The sequence below is a fragment of the Hyperoodon ampullatus genome (assembly GCF_949752795.1).
Source record: "Hyperoodon ampullatus genome assembly, chromosome: 18".
Lineage (NCBI taxonomy): Eukaryota > Metazoa > Chordata > Mammalia > Artiodactyla > Ziphiidae > Hyperoodon > Hyperoodon ampullatus.
Window position 1 is genome coordinate 50,899,799 of NC_136931.1, and position 24,757 is coordinate 50,924,555.

Genomic DNA, 24,757 nt, shown 5'->3' on the forward strand with positions numbered 1-24,757 from the left:
CCTACAGAATAGGTGTGTCCCACCTTCTCTTAGCATGTTTTTATGACTGTCAGGTACCTATATGTCACGTATTTTTTACCTGCATTTCAATGAAGAGCAAGGTTCTTAACATTAGGCATTTTGGGAACTTTTGAAGTTAAACACAGAATTTTGTATGAAGATGCAGATATGTTTGTTTGTTTGTTTTGTTTTTTGGCCTCACTGCATGGCATGTGGGATCTTAGTTCCCTGACCAGGGATCCCATGCCCCCTGCATTGGAAGCGTGGAGTTTTAACCACTGGATCACCAGGGAAGTCCCAGATATGATCTTTTTTTAACTAAAAAGTTTTGAGTTGGGATAGGAAGATCGTCCATGGCTTTCGGCATTCTCAAAAGTATGAGCGACCCAAACCTGGTTAAAGATCCCTGTCTCAGAGTAATGAGTGCTTCATGTTTACCACCTATGAGACCTCCTTCCTTGACGTTTGTCCTGAAGGCTTTCTCAAGTAGCAGATTTTGTATTTGAGGATGTACAGACAAGCCTCTGTTTCCCCTCAGCCTTGTATTTGTGTTTTCTTAAAAACCTGTAAGTGTGCAAATATGTAAACTAAGTAGCACCCCCAGCCTGGCAGCCTTAACTGGAGTGCCTTCCATATATGTAGTCCTGGGTACTTGGTTACCATGAGTTCAAAGGGCTTCTGATGAGGATGGAGCTGGCTTTAGTGGTTGACTGATCAGAAAGGTGGTTGGAGGGACTTCCCTGGCGGTCCAGTGGTTAGGACTCCGCGCTCCCACTGCAGGGGGCCCAGGTTCGATCCCTGGTCAGGGAACTAGGATCCCACAAGCCGCATGGAGAGGCCAAAAATAAATAAGTAAATTAAATTAAAGCCAACTTCCAACCTTTTTTTAAAAAAAAAAAGAAGGAAGGAAACGTGGTTGGAAACGCCAGGGGATCAAGGTGCTTTTGCCTAGGAGTGAGCATCTTACACAAAACAATTAAACAATTAAACAGGAGCTTCTGGGTTGGTGAACAAGTGGAGATTTGGGGAGGGTGGGACCTTCAGAAGAGCATGGAGGTTCTGTGCCCCTTCCCACATAGCTTGCCATTTGTGTCTGTTCCATCTGGCTGTTCCTGCATTATATCCTTTTATAATATATTGGTAATCTAGTGTTTAGAGTTGAAAAATTGATGCCTCGATATCCAACCTTTGAAAGGAGTACATAGTAAGAACTGATTCTTAAAGACAAAAAAAAAGGCTACTAGCTGGTGATAGTTCTTTATGACAGACAAATTAAATGATCTTGCCAAGCAGTTAGGTACTGAGAGTAGAAATCTGGTTTGCTGATGAAACAGTTATGCTCAGTTGGCCAAAGCTATGCAATACAATTGGCATTCTTCTGTGATGGTGGAGATGTGAGATTTACTCTGGGTTCTGCTTTTCTGGAAAGCAGACATGAAAAGGTGTACTACTTTTATCCAGTGACCAATGCCGCAGCCATGGGATTGAGCCCTGAAGACTCACATTTGTGAAGAAGACAGGACATGATCCCATAATAGTAAATTTTGATTAAAAACTACTAATTGGGCTACTGTTTAGAATATATTTATGGGGGAAGGGGACGGTTGGGCACAGGGCAGTCCAAGAGCTACTCAGGGTTGCTGCCCCAGCTCAGCCCCATCAGCAATGCATACAGCCAGCCTTCTCCCCCGTTGAAGACTTTGTTTGTTTGCTTGTTAACCCCTAGCCTCACTTTGCCCCATTTTTCTTGTCAGGGCATTTTGGAGTCGTAGTCCAGCTTGGCCTCAGTGGGATTCTGTCCTGAAAGATAGATCAGTGGTGTTTTAATAGCTTGAGAATTCCTTTTTTGGATACCCCAAAAAGTACTCCCTGCCTGTCTTTTTCTCAGTTTACTAGTTAAATCAGCTGTGAAACCCATTTCAAATATGTGGCCCGTGGAGAAAGTTTATAATCCTAGGGGTTATAATTGTCTTAACATCTCTGTCCAGCATTTCAAAGTGAGCTTTCTCTAGAGGTCAGGGCCCCAGCCCCTCAGCCAGGCACAGAACAGTTGAGCACAGTAAAGACTTGCCGTTGGCCCTCTCAGCTTATGCTGCCTTGTTCAGGGACAGGGTCCAGGGCTGTTCCAGGTGCACCTGTGGTCTTCAGGGCTGCTGGCCTCCTGGTGGAGGAACATGCAGGTCAGGCCAAGTGTTCTAGGCCAACAGCGAGGCCAAAGAACCTAAACTCTGAAGGTGGGGGAGCAGGGTTCTCTGGTTGGCCACAGATTGGAGGATTGACTTGGGACCCGAAACTAGAGATTACTGAGGCCTGGGAAGAGGTCTGAAGCCAGTGGTTCAACCTGTTTTGGCTTAAACCCCAAAAAGTGTGTTCCAGAAAACCCTGGGTGGGTGAGCGTGTGTGTAGGAGATACAGAGCAGGCCCCAGGCCAGACCCTGGCATTTCCTACCCCACCAGCCTTGGCAGTGAGGGGTAAGTTGATGCTTAGCTGTCTCCTGAGTTAGATGGGATTCCCAGAGCAGAAACTGGTACTATAGGCAAAGTCCCTGCGGTCCCTGGATCTCAGCCCAGCACCATCTTTTTTCTTCTCTGGTTTTTCCTGAGTGGTCAGACCTCCTCACATTTGGCTCTTCTGGGTCTCCTGTTGGTAGTTTGACCTCAGAAATGCCCCTCCTTGAGAGGGGAGGAGAACGTAGCTACAGAAGCCAAGCTAGGCCAAGTGAACCGTGTAGTTGGGGCTTTTACCTACATTCCATGGTGACCTGAGTACCCTCTTCAGATCATGTGAGTGTTAGAGCAGTGGAACAGCCGAGGAGAAAAAAGAAAGAAGAGGTAGGTCACATTGCTTCAGGTGGCTCTGTTGCCAGTGGAAATCCTCTGGAATGAAACGCTGCCTGGCCTGTCCCTTGCCTACCAAGGTGCAGAGTAGGAGCTGGCCTCTGTGAGGCAGCAAACTTGCCTTCCTGGAGGCTTCTGAGAAGGTCCCTGCAGGGCCATATGTGAGGGCCCAAACCACCCCCAGGGTTGAGGTCTGCAGGCTAGGAGTTCTCTTAGGATTCTAACAGCCCAGAGCTGGGCCAGGCAGTGATCAGAGGCAGGGCTGGATATGGCAACATCGCTGACCTCACCTCAGCCCTCAGAACAAATGGTTGTGGTCCTGCTTTGCATCCCTGTTGGCAAGAGCCACACCTTTGCCTGAAACAGAAACCCAGGGCTACAGAGGAGACCCAAAGTAAACTGCCTCTTGTTGGCAGGCGTTGGAGAAGAGGATGTTTCTTTCCTCTCTCCTCCCCACCCCCAGAGCCTCAGCCCATTCCATTGTTGTTGTTGACACCCTGGCCAAGTCTCTTACCTCACAAGTGGTTCGTTCTACTGGGTTCACCTCACGCTGAGCCTAGAGTGAACTCTTGCGTCACCAGCTTTAAGTTTGCTCCCCTGGGATCCAACCCTGTCTCCTGCTGCCAGCCTGACCTTGTTGAGTTGTGGGTGGGGGACAAGAGTTGACAGGGGACAGAGGGGCTCTGAGAGACCTCAGGCTGTGAGCGGCCTGCTGTGTTCCTCCCTACTCCCCCAGACTGTCACACACCAAAACTACCCCCGCAGCTGCTCTAAGAAACCCAGCCCCTGTCCTCTGGCCCACATCATGGGGCAGTGGAAGTAGCCTGGGGCCAGGGAACACAGGCGGCCCCTGACCTCCTCAGAGTCAGCGTCTTCAAGCGGGGTGGGGCTGGGAGAAGCAGGCAAGGGAGCCTTCACAGCGGGAAAAGCTGACCTGCCGTTGTGCTGGTCTCTTAGCAGCAGCCCCCAGCAGCCCCCAGCGACCACAGCAGTGCCGGGCCAGCCCAGGGGCTCTGACCTCACTGTGTTTGCTGTGGCAACGGCACCGACAGCTAACTCCCTTTCCTCCAGGGAAGCCAAGCATTTGCATTTCTGCTGGCTGGCCTAGATGCTCTTCTTTCCTTCCTCAAACCGAGGAGGGAGAGGAGGGAGGCGTGGTCTTGAAAATTGTCACCAAGAGGGTTCTCAGCACCTCAGTTCCAAAATGTCTGGGGAGCCATTCCTCAGAGTCTAGCCACTTCCCAGGACAGAGGCCAGCTGTTCATGAGTCCTGTCTGCTCTGCCCCCATTCCTCCCACTGTGAAGCTGCAGGGACTAGCCCTCTTGGCAGTGATGCTTTTCTTCTCTGTCCCCTCATCAGGACATTGACGGGGTAGGTCTCATCCATAGAAAACCACCAAGAGGTGTTTATCCATGTCCTGGGGTTCAAAGGGATCAAAATAGGATCACTTCTTACGGGCAAGCAAACAGTGGAATGGATTGTCCACAGAGTAGCTGGGGCCACAGTCACCCCTGGCACTCGCCTACTCTGGGTTTTGTGCCAGGAGAAAACCTCATTATTTAGCTAGAGGAAAGCAAATTCTATCTTCCTGTGACCAGATGCCACCTGATTTGCTTTTAGGAATGGAGTCTAGGAAGAGCGGTGAGGAGAAGGACTTGACTTTTCCTTTGTAACCTGTGTGCTTTTTAACCATTTGTGGCTCAAGGCCTCTCCTTGGGCCAGTGCTCAAGGCACAGATTATAACACATGTATGCCCACCACACACACACACACACACACTTTGCGGGCCCCCACCCCCAGTTAATGTTGAGACATTTTCCCTGGGGAACAGGGAAGACCATCTTTGCCTGCTGTGTGTGTCAGGGCCACAGGGTTGGGTTGGTTTAGAAAACAGCTGTACCCACAGCCCACATCTCCCAACAGGTGTGCACTGGCGTCCCTGGCCTCTGGCTGACCCATAACCCAGCTTCCTGTTCCTTGTGTTTTGGAATAGGCTCTCTTGTGCCTCATTTTTTCCTCAAACTTAACTTTCCTTGGTCCTTTCCATTGGGAAGCCTCTCTTAGGACAGTGTCAGTCCTGTTGGTCATATTTGCAGACTTCTTTCCCTGCCATTTTCACATCTATAAATCCTCACCAGAGCCAGGAGGAGGGTGATAGGATCTCTGTCCTTCGGATGTAGAAATTTGAGACTCAGACTAATTAGGTGACTTGTCTACAGCCTCACAAATAGTAGAGGGCACAGCTGCGATTTCAACCTCAAGCCTGTTCCCCAGAGCCTGTGATCTTTCCACCCTGCCTCACCGTCCCTGCCTTTCTGATGGGAAGTCACTATAGCTTGACATTCCTTGGTCTGAGTTGCTTCAACTCAACCTTACAGTAAGAGAAGGTCCAGTGCACCCCACCCAGTGACAGCCACATCGTATCAACCATGACCTCCATTTGTTGAGTGTTGGCTGTGAGCCAGGCCCTGGGCTAAACAAGGGCTTTCACTCACATGAGCTCCTCTAGTCTTAACAGTGACCATGTGATCTTCCTATTGTTTTCCCCTTTCAGGGCTTGAGACTTAGTAGGTGTGCAGGCTGAGGCTCTGAGTGGAAGTCAGTCACTCAGGGCCACACAGTGTGACTTGACCAAGTCACCTTAGAGCCAGGGTGTGCTGAGCCATCCCCCCGCGCTACCTGCCTCTGTCAAGGCAGCTTCCGCCCTGGAGGCCACAATGTAGCCCCCACTCCAGGAGTTCCTCACACTTGGTCAGTTGCTTTGTGGTCCTTTTCCCGCTCAATCCTCACCAGGCCCAGGAGGGAGGCTTTTTTTCCTCCATTTTAACAGATGAAGCAACTACAACGACTGGCCACGGTGAGTGAGTGGCCACACTAGGACTTGATGCTGGGCTTTTTCCACCCTGCCAGGCTGCATCTTCAAAATACAACATTTTTTTGTCTGTTTGTGCATGCCCCTTTACAGATCTCTTCCCCTCTGTGGCTTCTCCCTTGAGTACCTATCAGAGCTACTAAAAGTTGTTTAAATGCAACATTACTTATTACTCCAGTTCTGTTGAGTGTCTGAATGGGAAAAGATACCCATACAGGTGCCTGGGTCCCACCTCCAGAGACTGGGGTTGGGGAATACTCTGGTGGGGTTTGAGCCACTCTCTTTTTCAGTAGTGTCCGAGTGATTCAGGTACACAGGCTGAGTCCGTGGAGCACTGGGGTTTCACAGATCTGGGCGCCAGTCCCAGAGGGCCCATCATGTGGAAGGTATTCAATGAACGGAAGCTGTCTTTACTACGGCTCTCAGTCAGATGTGTCATAGAGCACCGTCTATGCCAGCACCAGCCCAGGAAGCACCTAATCATCACCTAGAAGAAGGGAAGAGAAAGTTGGTAGCAAAACTGCACTTGCTAAAAGCACAAGTTATCGCCTTGTCAAGCTCCCTGGTTAGAAGCTCGTGGGTGAGTCTGGTGTTTTAGAGCAGGACTAAGGGAATAAAAGAACCACAGTGTTGATGAAAACGATCTATACAACTGTCAAAGGGGCTGGTTAATTATGGCATCCATTCTATAAATATTATTAAAGGAGAATACCATGGAATTCCGTGGCGGTCCAGTGGTTAAGACTCTGCACTTTCACTGCCGAGGGCACAGGTTCAATCCCTGGTCGGAACTAAGATCCCACAAGCTGCGTGGTGCGCCCCAAAAGGAAAAAAAGGAGAACACCAGCACAGAAAAATGACAGAAACATTAAGTGAAAAAAAGACTTCAGAAGAGTGTGTGTTGTTTGATTCCATTAGTGTTAAAAATCACACAGATATTTCTAGAAATACATAAATTCAATACAGGTCATATCTGGGAAGTAGGAATGGCAGTAGGTGGATGAAAGGATTCTTACTCTAAACTTTACAGCTTGTACTCTGAACTTTTTTACCGTGAGCATGTGTTACTTTTAGAATGGGGGCTGTAATGCACAATACCACGAACAAACTGGATTAAAAAAGCAAAGCCCAAACTTTAGGAATCCCTTGTCCTGTTACTGTCAGCAGCCACTTTCCCAAGTCAATTCATTTTCTGAGGGTAGTCTCAAGAATCTTAAAAGGGAAGAGCAGTTTCCTGAGTTTCTCTGCTTAGGAGAACTGGTATCCCTTTCTCAGTCCCTGGCCTACATAATACCCCACAGAGGAAAAAACCAACTTGTAATGACCATCTCTTGCCTCTTCTGTTACCTACCCCTAGACAAATGTTTATGGGTCAGCCCAGAGACGAAAAATGAGACCATTTGAAGGCTTCCAGCGCAAAGCTATTGTCATTTGTCCCACTGATGAGGACCTAAAAGACCGAACAATAAAGCGAACCGACGAAGAAGGGAAGGATGTCCCAGATCACGCGGTCTTAGAAATGAAAGGTAGGAAATGAGCAGTTCCCAGAGGGACATCGCAGCAGGGTCCTTAAGAGAAAAAGGGCCTTGCACAGTTTTTCCCTTCCCAGCTCCTTGATTATTCTTTTTTTTATCTTGTTCTTTCTTTCTGTGCTTCTGCTTTGTCCCTTCCCTGTCTAGTACAGCTGTGAATGGAAAAGCTGCCTGTATCCCTCCTGGGGCAAGGTTTTCAGACTAGATGGGGCTGGGGCTGGGGCAGGATGAGGAAGAGGATGTGTGGGAACAGGTGCCGAGAGACCTGCACAGTTGGTCGTCTGCCTCTGGCACCCACTGGGTGGGCTGGCTGAGCAAGCCTCAGTTTGCTTCTCTGTAAAAATAAGGAAGATGATTCCACCTGCCAGGCTCACTCCCTGGGTTATAAAACATTGGTTTGGTGGGGCTTAGCCACCTCTTCAGGAAAGGGAGGAGAGGGTCTTTGTTAGCCCCTTACTGTTGTCAGGGAGGCCGAGTTTGGGACCCTGTCTCTCCTCTGTCGCTTATACTGCAGTCCCCTCCTCCTCCTCCCTTCTGGCAGGCCAGTGTCCTGGGGGTGAAGGAGACCAGACCTCAGAAGGTGCTGACCGCCTCTTCTTGTTCCCTCTGGGGCCCTCCCTTCCTCCTAGCCAACTTCACGTTGCCAGATGTTGGGGACTTCCTGGACGAGGTGCTGTTCATTGAGCTGCAGCGCGAGGAAGCAGACAAGCTGGTGAGGCAGTACAATGAGGAAGGCCGCAGGGCCGGGCCGCCCCCTGAGAAGCGCTTTGACAGCCGAGGCAGCGGGGGTTTCCGGGGCCGTGGGGGTGGCGGCGGTTTCCAGCGCTATGACAACCGAGGTCCCCCCGGGGGCAACCGAGGAGGCTTCCAGAATCGAGGAGGAGGCAGCGGAGGAGGCAGCTACCGAGGAGGTGAGGCATCTCACACTGAGCTGTCCCTGCTTTTGGTTCCTGGTTCAGGGTTGCGTTTTGTGACTGCTTGCTCAGTCAGCAGATGACGTTTCCCTGTCACCCGCTGTGGGCTGAACTCTGGTAGAGAACTGAGATAAATCAGAGTCTGGGGCCTCAGGGAAACTCTCCCACTGTCGTGCTCCCCCTGGACGTTGCTCCTGAAGCCCTTGCCCATTTGTATGTCGCATTGCTATTATTTTTATGAATCTTTCCCACCCCCCTCATCTGACCATGAGCTTCTTGAGAAGAGGGGCCAGACCCGAGTTTACTGCCAGTCCTGGGTCCCACCTCAGGACCTGGCACAGGGCAAATATTAGGACTGGTTTTGCTTCTAAAACACATGGAGAAACACGCTTGGAGAGGTTAATTTGCCCAAGATTCACCCAGCTGAATCCATAGTTGGGATCAAGTGGTGATGGATCCAGAGCCCAGGTTCTTACTAAGTTATGCTCTCTCTGAAGTGTAGGATCATGATTTAATAAGCATGCCCTACTCTGTTTCAGTCTTGTGCTGGGTGGTTTTGGAGACAGAGCCTTGACCCAGACACTGTATCACCCTGTAGTGACAGTCCAGAAGGATTCTGGGCTGAATGGCACAGCCCGGGGGTACTTTGAGCTCCAGTGATACCTGATCCAGCCTGCAGGGGAGCAGGGCTCAGGAAAGGCCTCCCAACGGGCTGATGTCTAAGCTGAGGTCCAGAAGCCAGTAGGAGTCGGCTGGGGGAAGGGTTCTGGGCTCACGAAAACTGCACAAAGGCTCAGAAGAGGCCAGCCCATTTGGCCAAGCCTGAAAAGGACTGTCCCCAGTGCTTAGATGTTGGGGACACAGGAGAAACTAAGACAGCCCTGGTCCCAGGCTCACAGTCCAATGGGCAAGACAAACCTGTCAGCAGGCCGTAACAACTGAGTGTTACCAGGGCGGCATGGGGGAGTGCTCCCAGGGCTCTGGGGAAGGCCGGAGGGGGTGCTTTACTTGTTCACTGGGACTGGGCTCCTGCTCTGTGCCTGGTCACACTGGAGCTACAGCAGTCCTTAAGACAGCCCAGCTCCTGAGGGTCCCAAATTGAGAACAGCAGGGCCTCTCACCTGGTTCTCCAATGCAGGTTTCAACCGCAGTGGAGGTGGTGGCTACAACCAGAACCGCTGGGGTAACAACAGCCGGGATAACAACAACTCCAACACCCGAGGCAGCTACAACCGGGCTCCCCAGCAACAGCCGCCGCCACAGCAGCCACCGCCACCGCAGCCACCGCCACAGCAGCCTCCACCGCCACCCAGCTACAGCCCTGCTCGGAACCCCCCAGGGGCCGGCAGCTACACTAAGAACAGCAACATCCCTGGCTCGAGCGCCAATACCAGCACCCCTACTGTCAGCAGCTACAGCCCTCCACAGGTGAGAGGATAAGCGTGCGTGCGTGCGTGTGTGTGTGAACAGGTGAGAGGAGATGGGTCCAGGGAAATCACCAACATGTGCTCCAGCCACAGGTCTTAACTCTTACCTCCAGCCCTGCCCTTTCTCCCTTCCCTGCCAGTGCTTTTGGATGAGACAGACCCTAGATATTCCCAGATGCCTTCCAGACCCAGAGTAAATCGGGGGACCTACCTGTTCTGTCATCCCTCTCAGGGCGGGCTGTATGTGTTGGTCCCACAAGTACATTTCTCTTGGCTGTGTTCTCTTGGCTGTGTCACTGGCCTCACTGAATCCCCAAGAAAGCACTCAATTGGAGTTACCCCTTCAACCTAGGCTTGAAGGGGCTGATCCCCTTGTCTTCAGGATGTAGGGACAGACTCAAAGGTTGGTGAGGACTTGACCTCTGCCCTGAGAGCTTCAGGCTCAGTTTGAGTTTTTAGAGAGCCAGTGCTCAGCTCTGTACGCACAGGCCCCGTAACCAGAGCGGTCCCCGTTTACTGGCACCTTCCACGCTCCAGGCCTGGAGGCAGCTGCCAGGAGACACAGGTGAATGGTTCTAGTCCTGGTCTAACCAGAACATTTCCTAGAACAGGAGTTGGGCAGACACAAAGTCAAACCCCAGCCCCACAGCGTTCTGGTTTTGTGACCTTGGACAAACAGCTTCACCTCTCGGGACCTCGTTTTCCTCATAAAGGACTAGAGTTAGTTGTAGAACTCACTTCCAAGGTTTGTTGTGGGGGGAAGATGACATCATAGCTTTGCAGGTAAGGCTCTGGAACTAGGCGGACCTGGGGGCAAGTCACAGCTCTGCCACTTTTTACCTGTGTGGCTTGGGCCTAGTGATTTCACCTCCCTGAGCCTCACCTTCCTTCTCTGTAAAATGAAGCCAATGGAGCCTGCCTCAGAGAGTTGATTGCAGGATTAGAGGAGTTAAGGATCCAGCCTGGACATGGGAAGCACTTAGGAAATTGCCACTACTGTTTTTCTTAGCAGGTCTTCCTATAACAAATACCACCATTTATTGTGCCCAATGGATGGTGCACGTAAGCTTAGTGAATACGCAAGGCAATCCAAAGGGGTGGTTCTGTTGTAATTCTCATTTTACAGAGAAAAAAAAAACCACTGGGATTTCAGGAGATGCTGTGTGCCTTGCTCCCCCAGGGTCTCAGAGCTGGGATTAGAGTCCAGAATGTAGCTCTTGATCCTACCCTGTCCTGCCATGTCACAGAGGTGACCCACCTCCTTCTCAGCCCTGAAACAGCCTCCACCAGGGAAGTTCCTTTGTGGACCCACTGCTTACAAAGGCCCTTCCTGCATCCCAGCTGAGCTGGCTATTTCACAGAGACCTGTTTTTTTCCCTCCACTTTCCAGCCGAGTTACAGCCAGCCACCTCCCTACAACCAGGGAGGTTACAGCCAGGGCTACACAGCTCCACCACCTCCACCTCCGCCACCACCTGCCTACAACTATGGGAGCTACGGCGGCTACAACCCAGCCCCTTACACCCCTCCGCCGCCCCCCACCGCACAGACCTACCCGCAGCCCAGCTATAACCAGTACCAACAGGTAAGTGCCACAAGCGGAGGGGGGAGAATGGGGAGACTTCTAGGGGCCCCACAGGGATGTGTATTCCCAGACCTGTGTCCCTGCTTATCCCTAAAAAGATGGGCAGCTCTCTGGCCTTGGGCTGGTGTCCGTCTAGTACAGTATAGCCGTGCCGTTTGTTGAACACTTCTACGCTGGCTGCTAAGTAACTGCCATCCTAGTTCCTCTCCCCAGTGCAGCAAGCAGAGGGCTTAGCAGGGGGCCTCAAACCCTGATTCAGTACCATGGCCAGTGTCCATTCTGATTGATTGATGCTAGGCCCCATGCCTGTTTCTGAGTATTTTGAACATGGTATCTAGCTATACCTGAAAGGGCATTAGGTTGGCAAGCCAGGATACCTGGGCTTCAGTCTCTAACTGCCCACCCATGTGACATCAGGTCATTCACTTATCCTCCCAAGGTACCTTGATTTCTCTTGTCAGACCTATGTGTTGACTGTCATCACCACACCCATCTCCACCATGGGTGAGGGTGGGGTCAGGGGAGAAGCCAGTTGTGGGTCTGGATGAATGACAACCTGGTGCTCTTGGTTTCTCTCTCCCCAGTATGCCCAGCAGTGGAACCAGTACTATCAGAACCAGGGCCAGTGGCCGCCGTACTACGGGAACTATGACTACGGGAGCTACTCCGGGAACACACAGGGGGGCACAAGCACACAGTAGCCAGTGTGTCCTGGAGGCCCCTGCCGGCTTCCTCCACCAGCGCCCACCTTGGCCCCCCTTTTCCACCCCCACCGGGTCACGTGGTGCTGGGGGACAGGTCCTCCCAGGGCTGCCTCTCCTCCAAGGGGCTCTTCCCCCACACAGGGCCGGGCATTTTCCTCCGGATTCAAACAGGCAACAATGACCATTTATTTTGTTTGTCCCCCGCCCCCCTCCTCTTCCTCTTCCTCCCTTCCTCCTTTTTGACTAAAGAGCCCCCCGCCTCCCTTGGTCGTACAGTGAGGCTACAGGGCTGTGGGGAGGCCCCTTCCTGTGCTCTGGTCCCAGCCCTACTCCAGCCCCTCAGCTTCCCAGGTTCTCATGCAGTTGGTTGTAAATTCTTCCAGGAGCTGTTTTACTGTCTACTTTTCAGGATTAAAAAAAAAAAAAAAAAAATCAAAAACTTAAAAACACACACAAGTTTAAAAAAGCAAAATGCAGAGGGAGGAAGAAGCGACAGATATTTTTTTGGTAATAATGCTTTTTTTTTTTAATTTTTAGAATTTGTCCCTTTTTACTGTGGGTCGGCTGTTGATACTTCATCAGGATAACCATTTCTTTGCTGAGTTCAGGTGACCGAGGAAGAGCCACACCCTCAAAACAAAACACACACAAAACAAAACCACAGAATCATCTTTAACCTAACTTTTTATACAATGTCTCAGTTTCCCGTAACTTTGCACACAAGCTTCTGTGTTGAGTTGAATTGTACCTGCCTTTTGTATTTGGAGAGAGTGTGACTATTGAACTTGAAACATTTTATCCCGGGCGTCTTGGTAGTTTCTGGTGGGATTAATCGGGTGAGAGGGAAGAAGGGAGTTGGGGGGCTCCTTCCTTTCAGAACGTGAAGTTTCTCCCACTGCCTCCTCTCCAAAGGTCTCCCAGGTGCCAGACCTAAAGGTTTTTCCTACAGTGATCCTGATTATTTTTACTTCCCCTTGACCCATATGTTTTAACAGGACTTTAACAAACTGCACTTATTAAGAAATGTGTTTGCCCTGTTTTGTTTTGTTTTTGTTTTGTTTCAATAAATGACATGGCACCTCCTAGCAGGAAGGAAGCAAGGTTTCAACCCTGAAGTGTTACTGCAGTTGGCCTTTAATTGGGGTGGGAGCCTTTTCAAGGGGACATTATTTACTCATTAAACACTTACTGTGGGATTTGTGTGCCTGTCCCCATTTTTGGTGCTGGGGATGCCCCCTTAAACCTCAGGCCCTCAGTTTAAAATCCACCAGTTCACTTTTAACGTGGTTCTCTGGTCTCTGCCCTTTCCAGTTCACCCACAGTCCCAAATCCCTCCCGGAATTTGTGAGTAGAAAAGGATGGAACAAGTCCCGAGGCAGAGAGCAAGGTAGGGTGATGGTAGGAAACTAGGGCTGGACTGTTGGGGTCATCCCTTGGTGTGACTGCCCATCCACATTAGGCCTGGCCTCTGTGCTGGACTTAGGATGGTTCTTGACCGCGCTCCTGGATCCAGGCTAGTGGGGATTCCAGGAGCTTCTTTATCCAGCCAGTGTTAGGTACTTGCTCTGTTCCTTACCCACACCCACTCTGGACAGTGCTGAGGACATAGCATGACCAAGGCAGTCCTGGACCCTGCCCTCACGGGGCTCTCAGTCCAGAGGTAACACGGACCTGTCATGGAATGGTGACAGTGCCAAGGTCAGCTGTGGGAGCTTGGGGTGGAGGGGGGTGGTGAGGTGAGGGTTTCGTGGAGAAGGGAGATTTTTTTAGAGAGGAATGAGCTGCGACAAAAGACTTTCTGGGGCTTCCCTGGTGGCGCAGTGGTTGAGAGTCTGCCTGCCGATACAGCGGACACAGGTTCGTGTCCCAGTCCGGGAGGATCCCGCATGCCGCGGAGCAGCTGGGCCCGTGAGCCATGCCCGCTGAGCCTGCGCGTCCAGAGCCCGTGCTCCGCAACGGGAGAGGCCACAACAGTGAGAGGCCCGGGTACTGCAAAAAAAAAAAAAAAAAAAAAAAAAAACTGTCTGATTTCATCCCCACAGCCTATCCTCCTTCCCCAGCAACTTGAGTCATTTCTTCAATCCCCTTAGGCATGCTGTACTCCTGGCCCCTTGTGAGGGACAAGGCTGGGGCACAGGAACAGCCAGTTCAGCTCCATCTCTCCCCTCACAGGAACTGTCTCAGAGCCTTGTGAAGGGAGCACAGGCTACAAAACAGGGAGGAGGAAGGTTGACTACTTTTGAGGTCAGATGCAAGGCATCTGAACATGAGGTGGAGCCAAGGTTGATGGCTAGTTGGGCTGAAGGGAATCCTAGAGTGGCCTCTCCCTACTGAGGGAGGCCCTCCGGTCCTCTAGGCTGGGAAGTCCCCTTCCCTGCAGGTCCATGTGTTGGGCAACAGTGCCTTCTGCTGGCCTCTCCTGGCAATATGTCTAAGTGTAGTCAGTCCCCATCTATCCCAAGTGACAAATTAGTCACTTTCCTCCAGATCCCTTATCCTGGGAATGCAAACGGGAAGTTATTCTTCTGCCTTTGGCCTTAATATCTGGGTTACTGCATCAGCCTCCTCACAGATCTCTCTGACCTCCAGTCCCTTACCCTGATACCCCCCTGCTCACTCCCCACAGGATAAAGGAGCTCAAGCTACTTAATATGGCTTACAGGCTCCACATGCCTGGCCCCTGGTGACCTCACTGGCATTACCTTTTACCACTCCCCTTTCAAACTTAGGATCACTAGTTTGTTATAGGGGAATCACAAATCCCTTTTAGAATCTAAATGCCATGAACTTCTGCCTTGGAAATACATGTGTACGTGGAATTTTGCATAAAGATTTGTGAGGTTTTCCAATCCTTGCAGCCCGATCATGACCTTCAAGTTAGAACTCCTTTCCTATTACCTGGCCATACAGAAGCAACCAGAACTATTGATGCCTGCCTTCCTCTCCAGGGGTTTGCCTTGCCCATCCTCCTACATGAGACCCTTCTCTACCTCCCTCTTATCCTGGTTCCTGATCATTTTTCCGGTCTCAGTTTGGGTGTCCTTTACTCTCAGAAAAGAACCTTCCCTGGGTCCTGCAGGCTGGGGTGGGCAGCTCCCTTAGTTCTCTGGGTCCATCAGCCCTGCCCACTCAGGCCACTGGTAACACTTGAATGTGAGTCCCTACCCGTCACGTAGGGCAAATCAGGACCAAGGTCTCTCCACACCTGAAGATTCTTCAGGTCCTGGGAGCACAAAGTGGGAAGTTGAGTCTCTGATCTCACCACCTATCTCATGCTAAGCAGGGACTGGGTGTGATGACAGAAGCAAGCGACAAGGCTTAGTAAATATTCTTGACGTGGCGAAGAAACAAGATAGACTGGGGTCTAAACCAGAGCCCAAGCCCTCAGAGGCCCTGGAGAGTGGTCATTCAAACCATTTATCCCCAAATTAAGCATGCTGGGCTCTGGAGTCACAGCAGTGCACAGGGTGAACAAGCCTTCCCTCCCGATAGTCCAATTTCGTAGCGGTTCAAATTGCGGGGGTGCGGCGTGCCGGAAGAATCTATCTGACCCTGGTGCCCTTTTCCTGCCTGGGGTGGGCGGGGCCGGACGGAAGCACGCATGCGCATAGGAAAATCCAACTTCGTCCCGGAACTTTGGTTCCTGGTGCCGCGGGGCACCCGGGCCCGGGAGTGTGCTCGGCCGGAAGTGGCCGCTGAGGACCTGGGGCGGGTTTGGTGTGTGGGGCCTGCCACAGCAGGTAACAAGTCGTAGAGAATCGGGATGGAGGCCGTAGCGACAGCGACTGCGACTGCGACGGCGGCGACGGAACCCCGTGAAGGTGAGGTCCTGGCCACGCGGAGGCGGTGGGAGGGTGGAGTTGCGGTGTCACTGGGAAATGATTCCCCGTGAAGGCGAAGGAGGACTCTTTAGAAGGGAACACCTGCCCTCGGCCCTAACTGTCCCCTTCACCACTTTGTCCAGATTAACCCCTTTCGTTGCAGGCTGACCTCCTTTACCTCATCCCCTCCCCCGAAATTAACCTCTTCCAAGTTCCAGCCGGCTCTTTCCGTGTCCCAGGCTAATCCAGTTCCTTACCAAGCTCTCAGGCTAGCATAAACGTCTCTGTCCTGGGCTCTCCCATTGTCCCAGTCAACCGTGCTTCTCAAGTTACCTCCTTCCCTTGCTTCCTCCTGTCCCATGCAAACTCTACTTAGACCATACTAACGGCTCCCCCCATTTCAGTCTAATTCCCCTTCTCCGAAAGTCCACAGTCCCATCTGCTTCCTCAGAGTCGTTAATTCGTTTCTGTGCTCCCCCATCTCTTTTGCATCTTCAGTCTCTTTTATTTCTCCTGATGCCTCCCCAACAGTACCTAAAATGCTTTTGTTTTGCTCATCTTAAAATTCTATCCTGGTGCTTCAGAGTAATCCCGTGTGGGGTGAGGTGCGGTTGAGAGATTGGTTGAAACATCACTGGACAAGAATTGGTCACTTTTGAAGCTGGATGATGGATATATTGGTGTGGGGGGGGGGCGGTCATTGTACTTTCTACTTATGTGCATGTTTGAAAGTTTCCATAATAAGAAGAAAAAAGCTTTAACCTAAAAAGAAAATCTATCCCTTGATTCCATGCTGCCTTCCAGATACCATTTATCTTCTCCAAAGAGTCATGCACACTCGCCTCCATTTCCTCACTACCCACCCACTGCAGTCTGGCAATTTTACCTTCAGAAACTGCACCTATCGGGGTCTGCAGTGAACGCCCTGTGTAGTTAAACTGAGTCACCCTGTTCAGTTTTTTCCTTATTAGACTACTTGGAGAATTCAATGCCATTGACCCCTCCATCCTTCTTGAAAATATTCCTTTGGTTTCTGTGACACCACTCCTTCTGATATCCTTCCTATCTCTCGGGCTCCTCCTGCTCAGCCAGTATTAGTTTCCTGGGGCTGCTGTATCAAATGATCACAAACTGGGTGGCTTAAAACAACAGAAATTTATTCTCTCACAGTTCTGGAAGCCAGAAGTCTGAAGTCAGTATCACTGGGTTGAAATCAAGGTGTCAGCAGGGCCATGGAGAGCTCCCTCAGAGGCTCTAAGGGAGAACCCATTCCTCACCTCTTCCAGCTTCTGGTGGCTCCTGGCATTCCTTGGTTTGTGGCCACATCACTCCAATCTCTGCTTCTGTCTGTCTTCACCTTGTGTTCTCCTCTGTGTATGTCAAATCTCCCTCTTATAGGACACTTGTAATGGCGTTTAGGGCCCACCTGGATAATCCAAGATAATACCCCTATCTCAAGATCCATAATTTAATCATATTTGCAAAGACCCCGCTTTTTTTTGGCCATGTAAGGTAACATTCACGGGTTCCAGGAATTAAGACGTGACTATCTTTTGGGGGCCATTTTTTAGCCTCTCACAGCCTACTTCATAGACATGTCTTCTCCCCATCCAGTCAGGACTGTTTCTTGGCCCCTCTTCTCTTTTCATACCTTACACACTCCCCCCACCCTCCCCGCGACTTCTTATTTCCTTCAGCTTTACTTCTGTTCTTTGCTCTGACGACTCCCATAACTCAGTCCCCAGCCCAACACTTCTCCCCTGAGAAGTCTCCCATGTACCAGCAGTCTTGTAAATGCTTCCCCTTGGATGTCTCCTGGGCCTGTCATACCATCCATGTCCCAAACCGGCCTCAGCATCTTCCCCCAGACTTGCTCCTCATCCATGTCTCTGTGTCAGGGACAGTTTGACCAGGCCCCTGGCCAGAGCCCTGTACCTTAACTGGATACCTCCCTCACCTCCTAGCCCTTCATTCCAATGACTTGTCCTACTCGGCCTCCCAAGCGTCTTTTTAACCACGACCCCCTCCTGTCCCCTCCTCCACAGCCCCTTTACCTGGTCCAGCTCAGTCTTCTCTTGCCTCAGTCATTAAAACCCTCCCTGAAACCCGTTGTGCCTGTAACCACCACCCTCTTTCTCTTCCCCACCCCAGCCAAGCTAAAGGAGTTGTCTGTACCTCCTGTCTTCACTTATTTCCTGCGTGCTGTAGCCTTGCTCCAGTTGCCACCACTTTTGAGAAGCAGCTTGCACCAGGGTTTGCCCAGCGCTCTGCTTTTCTGTTACCAGTGCCTGTGCTGTCTTTGACCTTGCCTGTCTTCCCCCATCAGACAGGGTGCCCTCTGGGAGCTGAACTGGATCCCTCCGGGGGTCCTCAGCATTGCCCAGCTCAGGGCCCGGCATAGATTTAGAGTTGCTGAAGAGTGGTTGGATGGATATGCAAATGAGTAGGAGAATGAATGAGTGAATGAGTAAACGACTTAGTGAATGTATTGATGATTTCGTGAGCAAGGGAAAAGGCAAAATTGAGTGAATCAATGAACGAAGTGCTCAAGGACCAAGTAAATACACCAAGCACACTACCTCAGGGCCTTTTCACTGGCTGTTCCCTCTGCCAGTTCCCACAGAAATCTCGTGGCTCAGTTCCTCACCACCTCAGGTCTCTACTGAAATGTCACCTCTTGGGCAAGGCCCTCTCTGACTGTCCATTTAAAATTGCAGCCTCACCCCCATTCCCTCCTCCTTCCCTCCTCATTTTCCTACACAGCTCTTGGAACCACCTAACACACTCTATGTTTTCACTAACTATGTTTTCACATGCCTGCGTTCCCCACTAAACTGTCAATCTCTTGCTTACTGTGGTATCTCTAGGGCCTAGAACAGTGCCCAGAATACAGTAGGTGCTCAATAAATGTGAAATGAGTGAGTGAGTGAGTGAGCACCCACTGCCCCATCCGCTCTCCCATCCTGGACTGACTGATCTCGCCTCTCCCCACAGGCTGCACGGAGCCCAGTCCTGGGCACTGGGGGGAGCTGAGCTGGACACCGGTCCCATCCCAACCCCAGGACAAGGCAGAAGCAGCAGAGGGAGCGCCAAAGGCCCTAGACACTGACCCCTCAGAGGTCGAGGACGCGGCGGTGAGTGCCATGCTGCGCGCCGTGGCTGCCAGCCGCCTGCCCGTGTGCAGCCAGCAGCAGGGCGAGCCCGACCTGACGGAGCAGGAGAAGGTGGCCATCCTGGGCCAGCTGTACCATGAGAAGCCACTGGTGTTTCTGGAGCGCTTCCGCACGGGCCTCCGGGAGGAGCACCTGGCCTGCTTTGGCCACTTGCGCGGTGACCACCGCGCGGACTTCTACTGTGCCGAGGTGGCCCGGCAAGGCAGCACCCGACCCCGCACCCTGCGCACCCGCCTGCGTAACCGCCGCTACGCTGCCCTGCGTGAGCTCATCCAAGGTGTGGGGGCGGACAGGTTGGGTGGGAGGGGAGACTGAAGCAGAGGAAGTGAGAAACAAGGATGCAGGAGCAGAAACGCAGACAGAGATCCTGGGAGATAAGTTTTAAGACAGTGACCCGGGGAGAGATGGAGACAGAAATGTGAGGTGACAGGGTGAGATAGGGAGAGACAAACAGGGACCCACGGGAAGAGAATGGGGCAGCCAGTGAGAAGGGTCAGAATTTAGTAGATAACAGAAGTGCCATTTCAGACCAGCAGGCCGAGGACACACAGTATCCAGCACTGTGAGAACTGGTTACCCCTCAGGGAAACTAGATCCCTACCTTACACTGTACACAGAGGCATTGACAGAAACCTAGGGGAATATGTTCATGACCCAGGGGAGGCAATTCCTCTTGAAAAAAAAAACACATGTGAAAAGCATGGAAAACATTGGTACCTTTCTCTTTTTTATTTGTTTATTTATTTATTATTTTTGTAACATTGGTACCTTTTTGACCATGATGTAGTTACGAGCAGCTTTGTGACCAAAGACACCAGAACTAAAGTTAAAAGATGAGAGCAGGTGAAGGAGAGAGTGAGTTAAGATTCTAGTTAGGGAGAAGGCACAGGCTGTAGAGAAAGGCATCCGGAGAGAGTGGAACAGAGTGACAGATGAGGAGCAGGGATGAAGAGAGGAGGGAGGGTGAGTGAATGAAAGAAGTGGGGTGAGCTGGCAGGAACTGAGACAGCCAGAGCCACGGAGATGGGTGGAGACGGAGGGGCAGAGGAGGGGAGGGAGAAACTGAGACCCAGAGAGAGAGAGTGACAGTGAAAGATAGGGAGAAGGAGGGAGAGAAACAGAATGTGGTGGGAAACATCGGGAACAGAGAGAGGGGGGTAAGAGAGAGAAGGCAAGATGGAGGGCAGGACAGGGATGGTCACAGGATTCCTGGGCTCTGAGGGCGGGGCTAGGACCAGCGGTGGGAGGGGCTGGGCAGGCTTAACTGTTATCTGAGGGACAGAGCTGCCTGTGCCGGAAGAGACATCAGGAGAGGCATGAAGGCCCTGGGTTTGGGGAGGGGGGAAGCCAGGCCCTCAGAAGGGGTGGTTGCAGAGAGGAACGCTCTGGGGAGAGGTGAGATCTGGGGTCTGGAAGACCAACAGGGACACCCACACCTGGGCAGATGCCCTGCTAGACCTGACGCTGTGCACACACATGTCTGCTCCATGAAGATGTGCACTTATGTGCCCAGCAGTGCAGGCGTGTCCAGGTGTGTGCACCAACAGCCAGAACGGGGCTCAGCAGACAGGCGCACACAGTCTACATACTGGCTTCCATGCACAGTATACCTGCCCACAACGTCCTGCACACCAGCTCCCAGATGCAGGGACCCACAGCAGTGTACACACACACACACACACACACACACACACACACACACACGAATCCTGCCCAGGCACAGTTGTACACGGGCCCTAGGCCAGCAGTGCCTCGGGCCAGGATGGCCAGCAACCTGACTGTGTACCCTACATGTTTGGACACATGAGTCCACACGTAGATACAGGCCTGGTCGTGCACACGTGCTTAGACACGTGCATGAGTTCTCATGGTCACGACCTCAGGCATCTGTGCATGTTTGCATACATTCCTGAATGTGGACGATCACAATCACACTTGTGTGTCTACGGCTTCCTGTCAGCGTGGTCCCACGCCTGGGTGGACACAGGTCTGTGCAGGCACACTCACCCTCCGCCCAGCCCCTCGCCTGGCCCGCAGGCCCTTGACTCCACGCCCACCCTGTCTCCTCCGTGCAGGGGGCGAGTACTTCAGCGACGAGCAGATGCGGTTTCGGGCCCCGCTGCTGTATGAGCAGTACATCGGGCAGTACCTGACCCTAGAGGAGCTCAGCGCCCGCACCCCGGCCCACTGGCCGCCCAAGCCTGGATCCCCCGGCACTCCCACCTGCTCGCTCTCCGACCTGCTGCTCCAGTCCTACCAGGAGCGGGAGCTGCAGCAGCGGCTGCTCCAGCAGCAGGAGGAGGAGGAGGCCTGCTTGGAGGAGGAGGAGGAGGAGGAAGACAGCGGCGAGGAAGGTGAGGGCCGGCAGTGAGGAGGCCCCGGTGTCGGCACAGCCCAGCCCCAGGCTTGTGTGTCTCAGCTCCACAGCACTAGGCCGGGCCCGCCTGCGGGAACAGATCACGTCCCTGCCCTGCGTGCCCTGCGTGCCCTGGCCCTTCCCGTCCTCTCCAGCATCCCTGTCCCCACTCCTCGAAGACACCAAGCAATCCACCACCTCCAGGCCTTTGCTCATGCCGTTCCCTCTGCCAGGAGTGCCTTCCCTTTACCACCCTTCAGGCGTCAGGTCCTAACCCTGCTCTGTGGCCTCCAGAGCACTGTGTTGTCACGTGTTCAGTGTGTGCCCCAGGAAGGTAGGGACGGGGCCGTCTTGGTCACTGCTGTGTTCCCAGTGCCACCCAGCACGAAGGATGCAGCTCTCTGTGGAGGTGTGTTCAGCACAGTCCTCACACACCCCACCCTGGGTGTCTCCCCCTACAGACCAGAGGCCTGGCAAAGACTTGGAGGCCTGGGTCCCCGACTCAGAAGAGAGGCTGATCCTGCGGGAAGAGTTCACCAGCCGGATGCACCAACACTTCCTGGACGGCAAGGATGGGGACTTTGACTACAGGTGCTCCCGTGCCCTCCCGCGCGCCCCCACCAGTCCCCCAGCCCGGCACCCCACAGGACATGGGCTCTGGGGTCACACAGCCTAAAGCTTTCAGATCAGAGCTCAGTGGGTGACCGTGGAGTAGCTTTGCAGTCCCCTCACCTGAAGGAGGGGAGTGAGCAGGGCTGACATTCAGCTCCATATTGATGAAACATTCCCATTTGGGTAGGTGGTGGTGGTGGCCTGGTAGGATGCCACTACCGCAAGCTTCCTAAGTGTCCCCCAGGACCCTGGACTTCCTCATGCTGCAGGAAGTAATCCCTGGCAGGGTAATGCCTGGCGTGGAGGGGCCTGTGGTGGGTGCCCCTGCAGTGCTGGTTGTTCATTTCTCCAGTAGAACCCCAGGGATAAGGTACCTGGGCCACCTGCTTTGGAAAAGGATTTTGCCATCAGGGAAAAGGACACAGGCAAGTGAAGTATCAGCGTAAAAGATAAATGGTTTTGTCAACGGAGGCAGCCTCGCCTTGTGGTCTGGAACATCAGGTGTGGCAGCAGAGGGCCCTGGTTTCAAACCCAGCCCCCCTGACATATGAACAAGCAGAGCCTCAGGGCCTCATCAGTAGAATGGCGGCGGGGGTGCGGGGGGTGGTGTCATGATTGCCACAGCTACAGCAGTGCCTGGTACCAGAGCATCGCTGGTCCAGTCCGGGATCCCCAGCTCCAGAGGCGAGTCTGGCTGACCCACTTTTACATTGACTGATCTCAGTGTTCCACACAAAGCAGTTGAGTAGAGTCCCTGGGCTGTGGGGAGCCCTCCGTAAGGGCACCGCTGCTGTCATAAAGCCAGGTGCTCACGAGGACGTCGGCCCTGGTGTGAGGAATGGGGCGTGGTGGGGACTGAAGCCTGTTCCCTCTCCGCGGGGCAGCTGCTGAGCTGCATTCAGCCACCAGGTGCTCAGCGCTGCTGGGTCCAGACTCGGGATCAAGCAGGGAACAAAACCGATGGAAGGGTTCCCTGCCCTGAAGGAGTCCCCCTCTGGCGAGGAAGGCAGCAGGGAGCGGAATGGAGGTGCTGGAGGTGCGAAACATCTAGTGGTGATGGGGCCAGGAAGAAAGACAAAGCAGGGTCCCGGCGTTGGGGGTGGGAGCAGGGTGATGAGGTGACCAGGGAAGGCTCTCTGAGCAGGTGACATCGGAGCAAAGACCTGCAGGAAGTGAGGGGTAAGCGACATCAATACCCTGGGGAAGAGCGTTCCTGGCAGGGGGAACAGCGGGTGCAAGAGCCTTGAGGGGCACAGAGGAACAGTGTGGTGTGCGAGGGGTGAGGGGTAGGCGGTCTCATCAGGGGTGGCGGGGCTGGATTGGACAGGGCTTCCTGCACCAAAGAGAGTGTGAGGGAGCCTGGTAGGGTTTGGAGCACTACCGGGGGTCCTCCTCACAACTTAGGATCACTTGTTGCCTGAGGGCAGGGTTTCTCAACTTCAGCACTGTGGACCTTTGGGGCTGGATAACCCTTTGTGCAGACTGTCCTGTGTGTGGCGGGTGTCGAGCAGCATCCGTGACGTCCACCACTGGATGCCAGTAGCAGCCCCACAACTTGTAACCACCAAAATGTCTCCAGTTATCACAAATGTTCCTTTGCGGGGGGAGCAGAATCTTCCTGGTTGAGAACCACTGCCTCAGGGCCCAGATGTGGGCCCATGTGTCACCACATCTTCTGGCTTTTTAAGAGAAACCAGAAGTTTTCATGTAAAATCTCTGCTTTGGAAAATGTTGCCTTTTGTTTGAAGCCCTGAGAGACGCAACATAACCCAGCTGTAAGTTCGCTCTGACTTACAGCTGCCAGCGTATGGCCTTTCACTTCAGGGGGCCCCAGGCCCCAGCTCCTCTCCACAGGAGCGGGGGGGGCTGGGGTGCAGGCAGAGCCAGCCCCTGACAGCTCCCTCCCCCTGCAGCACCGTGGACGACAACCCCGACTTCGACAACCTGGACATAGTGGCCCGGGATGAAGAGGAGAGGTACTTCGATGAGGAGGAGCCCGAGGACGCACCCAGCCCAGAGCTGGACGGGGACTGACGGCTGCGGCGCCCACCCCGTCCCCCGCCCCAACGAGGCCGCTGATGACAGGCCAGGCCGGCTCAGTGACTTTCTCTAGGCGACAGCAGGGTGGCTGCCCTCTACCACCAAGCCTCGCTGGGTCGGGTCGCACCTCCGCGGCCCCCTCCCCCTGCTCTCCATTTCCCTCTCCCCCTGAACCCTGGTGCCTCTCTCCCTCCTCTCTCCTCTCTCAGTCTTTTTCTCACCACCTTTCTGTCTCCTGCTTTCTGTGTCTCTCGCTCTTTCTCCCCCTCCCTCTTTTTCCTTTCTGTCTTTCTCTTTCTCCCCCTCTCTCTGTGCCTCGGCCTCTGTCCCCACAACAGGGCCCAGGATGAAGATCCTCCCCTTGACCTAGGCCAGTGGGGCCCTTTGTCGCTGGAGCTGGCAGGTTGAACCCAGAGCGGCGCTCCGCCTCTCCCTCCCCAGCCCCGCCTCTCTCTCCTGCCCCTCTGTGCTTGAGGCTCAGGCTCACACTTGCACCTCCTCGCCTCTGTTACGTTCCATCTCCTTCGGCCTCCCTCTCTGGGCCCATGGCTCCTCCTGCCCATACACTTCCATGTTTCGCAGCCTCTGTGCTGGCTCTGTCCCTCTCTGTCTCTCAGCCTTTACCTCTGGGTTTCAGTACCCCCCGCCAAGGCCCTGAGCATCCCCCATCCTGGCTGCTGTGGGCCACAGAGCCTGACTGCTGAGTAATGGGGCCTCGCTGTGGGCAGTGGGGAGACCTTGCGGGTGGCCACCGGCTCTCACCTCTCCCTCAGGACCCAGGTTTGGGAGAGGTGAGCAGGGGCAGCGTGGGATCGTGGGCCTGCCAGGTTGGTATAGAGGGAGAGGAGGGACTTTCCCCTCCCAGCCCCACCAGCCTCCCTC

General features: G+C 53.2%; 2 protein-coding genes across 2 annotated transcripts in view; both read left to right on the forward strand.

Moving 5' to 3' along the window:
- The window catches only part of HNRNPUL1 (heterogeneous nuclear ribonucleoprotein U like 1), a 34,337-nt gene extending 21,268 nt beyond the window's left edge, over positions 1–13,069 (forward strand). The window contains exons 11-15 of the mRNA XM_079723534.1: positions 7,069–7,237; positions 7,873–8,154; positions 9,296–9,585; positions 10,975–11,169; positions 11,754–13,069. Coding sequence (XP_079579660.1) covers positions 7,069–7,237; positions 7,873–8,154; positions 9,296–9,585; positions 10,975–11,169; positions 11,754–11,870 — 1,053 coding nt within the window. The 3' untranslated portion in view covers positions 11,871–13,069. The remainder of the gene's footprint in view (positions 1–7,068; positions 7,238–7,872; positions 8,155–9,295; positions 9,586–10,974; positions 11,170–11,753) is intronic.
- A 2,567-nt stretch (positions 13,070–15,636) lies between these two features.
- CCDC97 (coiled-coil domain containing 97) lies at positions 15,637–23,869 on the forward strand (the record flags this gene model as incomplete). Its single annotated transcript, XM_079723843.1, has 5 exons — positions 15,637–15,694; positions 18,689–19,144; positions 20,943–21,221; positions 21,685–21,814; positions 23,749–23,869. 5 exons carry the CDS (start codon positions 15,637–15,639, stop codon positions 23,867–23,869), a joined length of 1,044 nt encoding a protein of 347 aa, XP_079579969.1.
- Positions 23,870–24,757: the final 888 nt, after the last annotated feature.